Here is a 10,236-nt window from a genome sequence, read left to right on the forward strand (position 1 = left end):
GATGATGCTCAAACTACACATCTGGAATTGGGCAATTTCGATTACCATGCTTGTGCTAGCACATTTCTGTTTGAAAACTTACAAGGTGTGCTTTGTGAGCTTCCTGTTGCAATAGCTATTATTTAAAAAAGGGATTTTTGCACAGAAAAGCAGAGAAAGGGCAAATAGCAAAAGGGGGAGGGAATTGCACTGGGTATGAGTGTAAACATGTGTGTATGTTTCTGTAGGGATAACAGAATACATAACTGCAGAAGTCAAGTGCAGGCAATAAGAAATCTTACATATCACTTGGCTGGCAATTCTGAAAATCATTTCCTTTAAAAAATAATTGTATTAAAAATTATACAGTAATTGCAATAGTTGAAACTAATACAAACTAAAAGAAAGGAAATAGAGCAGAAAAAGTGCAAAGATGATTTTTGTTTTGCTTATTCTGCAACTAGCATCCAATATATAGCATCAACAGAGAAGCTGGTAGTAAAACCCCCAGATGTTTCACCTAATAATCAAATGGAAAGTGACATCTCAAGTCTATCAGACACACGATGTTTCACTTAGTAACAGCTGGAATAAACTCTGCATATCCATCCCTGCATGCAGACTTTGGAGGAAATGTTTCAGGCTTAAATTAAAAAACGAGGTGAAGGTCAATTCTCAGTCTCTGTTTTGGAGGCAGGAATGATGCAGTTAGTCCTGTCCAACTTAATGCTAAACTTTATTCAGAGCTTTTCATTTATTTAGGTTGCTTAGCCTGCATAAGACTGCATTATTGGGGCAAAGTAATAATAAAAGGGCTCTCTGGCATTTACAATAAAGATAGCATGTGTTCCTATTGCCATAGGCTCCTTATTAGTCCATATTTTTGACAACGTTTGCTAGGAGGTGGTATAGTGAAAGAGAAAGCAGACTTGGAATAGGAAGAGCAGAAGTAAAATCTTGATTCAAACAAGAAGATCACTATATGAGTTTGAGAGAATTATAAGAATGTACCCAAACATTTGCCATTTATGTTGTTTAATGGAAAAACGAAATTTTCTCTTTACTCAGTTCAGAGCAGGAAACATCTAACATGAACCCTGCTCTAAGATACAATTTTTCACTTCATACCTATAGGATTAAAACCATATATATTTTCCACCTATAATTATATTTATTTTGTGTGTGTGCATGTGCGTGTGTCTGGCAGTTTAAGTGCTAGATTTGGAATAAGTCAGGCTCAAAACCTCAGTTAGCCCTAATATTTCATCCTGGAAATATTTATGCCATATCTCTGGCCAATCTGCATGTTAGTTCATTGTGCCTAAAAACATTTGGAAGGATACTCAGGGAACAGTATGTACACAGGGCAGTTTTTTGGAGGGTATTACATGGTATCAACAGACCGATGGTGAAAGTGGGCCATGTGTTGGAGAGATAATAGTGCCACACATGCTGGGGAGGTAGGATTTTGGTGCAACAGATACCAAACTAACAATGGCTGTTTAGGCTTTTGAAGGAGGTAGGATTTAGAGAAGACTCATTGACATACAGAGATGACATACAGAGATGGCTTAAAAGGTCTTTAAAAGATGGTTATATCAACAAATAAGATGGTTTTCCCTGATGGTTTACTTTTTCTTGAAAGAGCAGTTAAGTAGCGTATGTACTAGTTTGTACATCCATGCGAAAGATTCATTTTTGTTGAATTTCTTAAAACTCCATAGCTTGGTAGAGAATGGAAGACCTCCTGATCCGGCTGACTGGGCAGTTACAGATGTGGTGAATTATTTCAGAACAGTGGGCTTTGAAGAACAAGCAAATGCTTTTCAAGAACAGGTAAATCTGTTTGCACAAAGCTTTTTACTTGTAATTTCCAGCTTGGGAGATTTCAGAGTAGCGTCCATTACAAGCATATTTTTTTCATTGCAAAGATTCAGGTTCAGATCTCCTCTTAGCAACATTGGGTCACCTTGGACCAGTTATGTTAAGACCAGTAGTGGGTTGTTCCTGGTTTGGACCAGTTCTTAGAACCGGTAGCGGCAGGAGGCTCCGCCCACCTGCCTGAGATGCTTTTGCTCATGCGAGTGCGCATGCGAAATGGTAGTAAAGGGTTTTAGAACCCGCTACTGCAATGTACCCTACAGATTTGTTATGAGAGTAAAATGAAATACACACACCACATACGTCGCCTCTACTCTGAATTGATAAATGAAAAGAGCAATAATGCAAAGAATGTAATTAGGGATGAATTGGTTGGTGCTTTAAAATTGAGCTACATGATAGAAAATGAGTGTGGGAATGTCAGTCTCCTACACAACATTATCAGGACAATGTCTGTGCCCTTCCATTCCCTTGATAGACTTATTTAGGATGGCACCAACACATCTAAAATGAATGAAAGGGTTGAGGAGATGACAGGTTTTTCACTACATACAATTAGTCTTTGACTTACAACTGATCATTTAGTGACTATTCAAAGTTATGATTAGAGTCCCCGGAGATATTACAATTCAGTTCCAAAATTCCAAAAGCCATTGACCACATTTATGGCTATTCATAGTATCATGAAACCATGTGACTGCGATTTATGGTGTTTTTGCTGAAAAACATTGTTTACCTCAGTTGTTGACATGAACACACCATAGTGAATAATGGGTTTAGTGATTGTGAATTTGCTTAATGCCACAATTTTTTTTAATGAAATTCAATTGGTGATGTAGATCAGTGGTTCTTAATCTTTTTGAACGAATTGCTTCCTTGAGCCAATGAGGAAGTTGTCATTGCCCCCTTCCCCCAACATAACCTCTCAATCACAATATAGGAAATAATTCTTCAATTTATGCAAACCCTTTTTTTTTTTTCTTTAAAATTGTCATCAGGACATATTGATGCAAATAATTCATTTCCAGTTATTTTCCCCATATCTCAACTGTGTGAAAAATTTTGGTGCCACCCATCACTTTATCCCCAAACTTCATAATAATAATAATAGTAATAATTTATTGGATTTGTATGCCGGCCCTCTCCGTAGACTCCGTAGACTTCATGATACATCCATTTCCCCTTACATCTAAGAAAGAGTCCGGGATAGGGTTATTCTAGCCCCATAGCTCTATGGACTAGGTTGAATTTTCTGAGGATCCGCCTCCCCGATGACGTCTACAGTCGTTCAACTCAGTCCTCAAATCATGGATGCTTTTCCTTCAGCTCCTGTGAGCTTTGGATTGTTCAATTGTGCTCTTTCTTAATCCATCCTGGGCTTTCCCTGAATTTTAATTTCACTTTTTCCTGGAATGACATTTTTTTGTTTCCCTAAGGATCTCTGTGACTATAAGTGCCTGTCTCGTGCTGCCCTCAGGCACCTGAGCAGGCTGCTTTGTTGATTTGCTTGAGGCTGGCTGTGGGGATCGCGCTGAGGAGCAGGGCCTTTTAAATTTTAGACCTGCTCAAAGTTGGTGGCCAATTGCCAATGAATTCGGCTGTTGTTTGGAGCCCCGCTTGCTCTATTGGCTGTTCTTTGAAGTACGTACTTCACTTGCCTTCGGCTGCAGCATGGGCTGGCCGCTTGGTATCTTTCAAGCCCTTTGAAATGCCACACTTGCCTTCAACTATGATGTGAGCTGGCCGCCTCGTCTTTTTTAACTCCCTTGAAGTGCTACGTTTGCCTTTGGCTGCGACATGTGCTGGCTACTTTGTCTCTTTAGAGCCCTTGAGTACTGTCTCCTGAGCCCAACGCAGTTTCTGGGTCTGAAGAAGTTGAGTTTTGGCCCTTTTACTGCCTCTCCCCTGGTTTTTTTTGGTGTGAATGCCATTTTGTTGCCAACAGTTGAATTGCATTTCCAGTAGGCGCTGCAGCTGCCATTTTGTTTTTCGTTCAGGTCAATGCAGCTGCCGTTTTGATTTTTAAAATTTGCCCAGCATTCAGAGTGCTTGCATTTACATTTTGTTTAAATTTGGTGATTTTCTTTTCCCCTCAGTACAATAGCCAGCCTCTGCCTTTGGAGCCAGGCTTGGGGTCTGGTTCAAGGCTCACCCATGGTCGCAGTGCTTCCTGTTTGGATGCCTCAGTTGAGTCAGCTGGTCAGTGCTCTCTCATGTCGCTCCTTGAGGCAGCAATCTTTATCCCCTCTCTGTGGGAGATCGAGTCCCCCTTTGCAGCTGTACTCCTATCTCCATTGGCATAGGAGCAGCCACCTCTGTCGTAAACCTGCCTTTCTGGTGGCCTGCACAGCAGCCTCACAAATTTGGATTCCGGTTCCTCTGTGGCTTTTGGTGTTCCCAGGGAACTTCTGTGATTCAGGCTTTGCCCTCCTGCCTGGAATGGGGGCACTATTTGTTACCTGCCCAGTCAGCAGTAGGCTGTTGGGGTGGCCTACTAATTGTTTTTGTTCCCCACTAATGGGGAACAAAAAGGGGTGGCATACAAGTCCAATAAATGAATGAATGAATGAATGTTCAGATGGAAAGGGATATTGCCTCTCCTTCCCATCACAGTGGGTCTTGGTCTCCCCCAGAGGCAGAATGGGTGTACAGGCCTCTTTCAGGTGAGATCCACCAGCTTGGTGGCCATGGAGAGGCTCCACTCGCCAACCTCTGATCCTTGGAAGGCATCTAAGGTGGAATTGAAGGCAGCTAGGAAGCACTGAAAGGCATTGGAAAACCATTTCACCAGGGCTGAGGAGACATCAGAGTTCTGGACATCGTTAGGTGTCTTCTTCTTCTGGATATCATTAGGTGCCAGAGCTACTGCCTGAGCAGTCTTTTGTACAGTTGGAGGTAGCTGAGAGCCAAACGGTGGCCCCCCAGGTGCTTCCTTCCATTCCAGCTAGCCAACTCATGGACAGTGCCATAGCTGCAAGGGGTGTGTGTGTCCCTAACAACTGGATCCCAAGAGATTACTGAGGCTGAAGTTTAGCAAGATGTGTGTTTCCCCTTCAGCTACTCTTACCCCTACCATGGCGGGACTCCATCGGAGCTGGACATCTCCCTCTTTTTTTTCCCCTATCATATTTTTTTTATTTTTTCTCCAACACAAAGTTAAAATACTTAGTCTCCAACACAAAATCCAGCTTATTGTCAAACATATACAAATGTTTTCTTTTTATTTATTTATTTATTTTTATTTATTTATTTTGTCCAATACACAATGAATTGAACAAACTCAAAGATGTACTAATTTCTAATGTATTCAAAGAGAAAACAATAACAAACCTAATCAATAAAGAGACACCCCCCAAAAAACAAGATCAAGAACAGGACAATGGCACCACCATCCTTCCTTACATCAAAGGCACCACGGATAAAATTAGTAAAATTCTGCACAAACATAACATCAAAACCTCATTTTGCACTAACCAAAAAATATCTAATATCCTAAGGAGCCCCAAAGATAAAATCCAATTGGAATACCAAGGAATCTATGAAATCCCTTGCAAAACATGTGCAGCCACATACATTGGACAAACTAACCGAAGAGTGAGCCAACGCATAGCAGAACATGTGAATGCAGTCAAAAAACAAGAAAAGACCTCCTCCCTTGTCCAGCACATTAAAAAAACAGGGCACGAAATTGACTTTGAAAAAACTAAATTACTCCACAAAACAGAGAATTTATATAGAAGAATCTCTCTAGAAGCTATCGAAATTGAGAGGAGACCCCTTTGTTTAAATAAAAGAGATGATACCTCCCGCCTGCCAGAGATTTGGAAACCAGCCTTAAACAAAATAAACACTTCATAATAATCAACATGTCAATCCTTCTAATTATTATGATTTTAGAATTTTATATTTGGAAATCAGCCTTAAACAAAAAACTTCATAAAATCTCCATGTCATTCCTTCTAATAACTATGATTACACCAACCAATCAGATCACTGAAGCATAGTCACCCAATCTATTTGCTACATTCAAAGCAAATCTCCACCCCCACACTACATACTAGGAAGAAATGTCAGTTGCTAATATTCCATTTACAACAACACAAAGATTGGAACTCCAGCCTGAAGATGGTGAATGTGATTTCACCGAAACGTCGCATAGACATGCAAAACATTACACAGGGCAAAACCCGAACTCAGAACAATCTACATATATATATATATATATATATATATATATATATATATATATATATGTATATGTATATGTATATGTATATGTATATGTATATGTATATGTATATGTATATGTATATGTATATGTATATGTATATGTATATGTATATGTATATGTATATATGTATATATATATATATACATATATACATATATACATATATACATATACAGTATACATATATACATATACACATATACACATATACACATATACACATATATATATATACATACATACATACATACATACATACATACATACATATACACACAGTGATCCCCCGGTTATTGCGTTCCCGACCATTGCGAACAGGCTAATTTGCGATTTTTGAACCCGGAAGTCAAAACACCATCTGCGCATGCGTGCCCTTTTTTTCTATGGGCACGCATGCGTAGATGGCGCCGGGCAGATCAGCTGCTGGGCGGCTTCCCTAGGTCTTCCCCCTCTTGGCGGGCATCAGTGAGGAGTTTCCCCACCGCCCACGCAAACTCCTCGCTGCTGCCGCTTCGCTCGGGCCGCTTCCCAGCTGAGTACTCAGCTGGGAAGTGGCCCGAGCGAACGGCTTGTCCGCAGCCTGCCTGCCCGCACGCCCGCGGCTCACGCGCCCTTCTCCCGCCCACGTCGTTCGCTCGGGCCGCTTCCCAGCTGAGTACTCAGCTGGGAAGCGGCCCGAGCGAACGGCTTGTCCGCAGCCTGCCTGCCCGCACGCCCGCGGCTCGCCCACCCTTCTCCCGCCCACGCCGTTCGCTCGGGCCGCTTCCCAGCTGAGTACTCAGCTGGGAAGCGGCCCAAGCGAACGGCTTGTCCGCAGCCTGCCCACGCCGTTCGCTCCCCCTCTTGCTGGCGGGAGGGCGAGAAGCCCTCCCCAGCACCCGCTCGCCCGCCCTTCGCCGCTCGCCCGCCCTTCGCCCGGCCACCCGCCGTTCGCTCGCTGCTCACCCGGGTTCGGGGGGGGGGTGCTGGCAAGCCGCCCATGCCGGCGGCGACGTTTTAAAACAGCCGCGCGGCTTTCCAATGAGTCCCGAAGACAAACGCGGAAGTTTGACGTTTGTCTTCGGGACTCATTGGAAAGCCGTGCGGCTGTTTTAAAACGTCGCCGCCGGCATGGGCGGCTTCCTAGCAGCCCCCCAAACCCGGGTTGGGGGTCCGGGGGGGTGCTGGCAAGCCGCCCATGCTGGCGGCGACGTTTTAAAACAGGAACCCCAATCTTCGGCTCCTCGCTAGCGCTGCGGGAGTAAAAACACCATCTGCGCATGCACAGATGGTGTTTTTACTTCCGCAGCGCTACTTTGCGAAAACCCGATCATTGCTAGGGGTCCTGGAACGGAACCCTCGCAATGATCGGGGGATGTATATATATATATATATATACATACACACACACACACACACATAGTAAAATACATGATGAAGGTTATAGAGGAGATACTCATAGTAAATATATATCTATGAAAGAATAGAAAAGAAGATATAGTAATAGAACATATCAATGAAAGAGTAGAAGAAGAGATATAGGAATAGAAGAAAGGTATAGGAGAGCAATAGGACAGGGGACGGAAGGCACTCTAGTGCACTTGTACTCGCCCCTTACTGACCTCTTAGGAATCTGGATAGGTCAACCGTAGATAATCTAAGGGTAAAGTGTTGGGGGTTTGGGGATGACACTATGGAGTCCGGTAATGAGTTCCACGCTTCGACAACTCGGTTACTGAAGTCATATTTTTTACAGTCAAGTTTGGAGCGGTTAATATTAAGTTTAAATCTGTTGTGTGCTCTTGTGTTGTTGTGGTTGAAGATGAATGAATGAATGAATGAATGAATGAATGAATGAATGAATGAATGAAGTTTTGTAATCATTCAATGGAGGCTCTTATATTTCTTTCTTTTGCAAAGTAACTGTAAAAACATATCATATCTTATCTATTCAAAAACCTCTTAAAGTATAGCTTTTCTCTATCTAGTAGACATCTCTCCCTTCTTTGAAGGCATGGCTTGCTGCTACCATAAAGGAAGTTATTGTGGAGGAACTTCATCAGAGACCTTCCTTGGCCCTGACAGCTTCCTTGTAGGCAGTGTATGAGGCTCCGCTGGAGCTGGCAGACGATTATCATGCTTATTGGGGGGATCTATGCCTCCAATGGCTCTGATGCTAGCCTAGGGTCCATTTTGGAGGGGAAGCTGCGGAGAGGGAAGGAGTTTTCGAACATGGATCCAGAACCCTTAAGTAAGCCTCCTTTTCAAGGGCTTGTTCAATCCAGCTTTTGGCCAAGGCGCAGGCTGTCACTCCACCCTGGAGAATCCCTCCAGATTACGTCTCCCTTAGCTAGGGTCCTGTTTACCATCCAGATGCCTAGAGGTTCCAGCTAGCTGTCTGGAGGTTGAATGGTAGTCCGGGAGAGATTATTCACCGATGTCATCCAGATGATGCAGGCAGCCAAGAGGCCTTCCAATCACACATATTTACGAGGGGACTTGGAGAACCTTTTGTGTCTGGTGTGGTGGTGGTCTGGTGCCAGTTGGATCCTCGGGGGCTTGTGGTTGAACTTGTCATGGAAAGTGTGACACTCACCTTGCTAAAACGGCACTTTGAAAGAGGCTGTCTAGGAAATGAGATCAACAGCAATAGCACTTAGACTTATATACCGCTTCACAGAGCTTTAAAGACCTCTCTAAGCAGTTTACAGAGTCAGCATATTGCCCCCACCAATCTCGGTCCTCATTTTACCCACCTCGGAAGGATGGAAGGCTGAGTCAACATTGAGCCTGGTGAGATTTGAACTGGTGAACCCTAGCCAGCAGAAGCAGCTTGCAATACTGCACTCTAATCACTGCGTCACCAAGGCTAAGTTCAGGATATTTATTTAAAACTGCACATGTGCTTTATTATTTTGTTTTCTTCAGATGTCATTTAATTTTTAAAAACACAGGATGTTAAAGTTATGCATTCAAATATAAAAATAAAATCAGCTGGAATGATTTTTACACTGGAGGACAGAAGGAAAAGGGGGGACATGATCGAAACATTTAAATATGTTAAAGGGTTAAATAAGGTCCAGGAGGGAAGTGTTTTTAATAGGAAAGTGAACACAAGAACAAGGGGACACAATCTGAAGTTAGTTGGGAGAAAAATCAAAAGCAACATGAGAAAATATTATTTTACTGAAAGAGCAGTAGATCCTTGGAACAAACTTCCAGCAGACGTGGTAGATAAATCCACAGTAACTGAATTTAAACATGCCTGGGATAGTGCTATTGCTAACATGTTGTAAGCTGCCCTGAGTCTAAGGAGAAGGGCAGCATAAAAATTGAATAAACAAACAAACAAACAAACAAACATATATCCATCCTAAGATAAAATACAAAAAATACTCTAAGGGCAGACTAGATGGACCATGAGGTCTTTTTCTGCCATCAGACTTCTATGTTTCTATGTTTCTACACAAAATGGAAATCCCCCCGCAAAAAAAGTCAAAACCTATTTATACCTTAAATATTCTTTTTAATTAATATCTGTGCTCCCTTCAACTTCAGATTTTCATGCCAGTGTAAAAAAAAAAAGACTATGGAGATAAAATTTTAAATTTTGATTAAAATTATTTGCGGATGTCCCATTCTCTAAAATTGCCAATTCGGTTGCCAGAATGCTGTTCCTCTGCTTGATATTTACAGCTTTGTAGGTTTGAGTAATAAGCCGGGCTGAGTTTGTGAAAGAATATGGATCTTTTCACATCTTGTATTTGATTTGCATGTAGAATAATTTAAACTCACCCCAGAGCCAATAGGGCTGCAGTATGCAAATGAGCAAAATCTAACCGTTATTTAGGTTACCTAGCGATGATGTCACAATCTTTTACAGCGAATTGTTTGAATAATTTTGAAATCAACAGTTTTCTTCTCTTTAGCCAATTGGTTATTAACCCAGTTAAGATTACCAAAAGCCCTGATGTGATACTGCCTGTAGAAATATCACATATTTAACAGTATTATGGGTCAGGCGTTTGTGAGTGTATATTTCTTTTGTTTGCTTTCAAATGTATTTTATACTTCAACTGCGAGACTGACAGAGCTCCAGAAAGGCCTCTAGACCTTGTTCAGTTATTTGTTTCAGACCAGCCTGTTGTTATCAACATTTGAAGAAG

General features: G+C 42.0%; 1 protein-coding gene across 2 annotated transcripts in view; it reads left to right on the forward strand.

Moving 5' to 3' along the window:
* The window catches only part of SAMD13 (sterile alpha motif domain containing 13), a 62,596-nt gene that overhangs the window by 23,356 nt on the left and 29,004 nt on the right, over positions 1-10,236 (forward strand). For both annotated transcript variants that reach the window (XM_070748995.1, XM_070748994.1), the window contains exon 3: positions 1,704-1,815. In XM_070748995.1, the coding sequence (XP_070605096.1) occupies positions 1,704-1,815 (112 nt within the window). The remainder of the gene's footprint in view (positions 1-1,703; positions 1,816-10,236) is intronic.

The sequence above is a fragment of the Erythrolamprus reginae genome, chromosome 3 (assembly GCF_031021105.1).
Source record: "Erythrolamprus reginae isolate rEryReg1 chromosome 3, rEryReg1.hap1, whole genome shotgun sequence".
In the NCBI taxonomy this organism is placed as follows: Eukaryota; Metazoa; Chordata; class Lepidosauria; order Squamata; family Dipsadidae; genus Erythrolamprus; species Erythrolamprus reginae.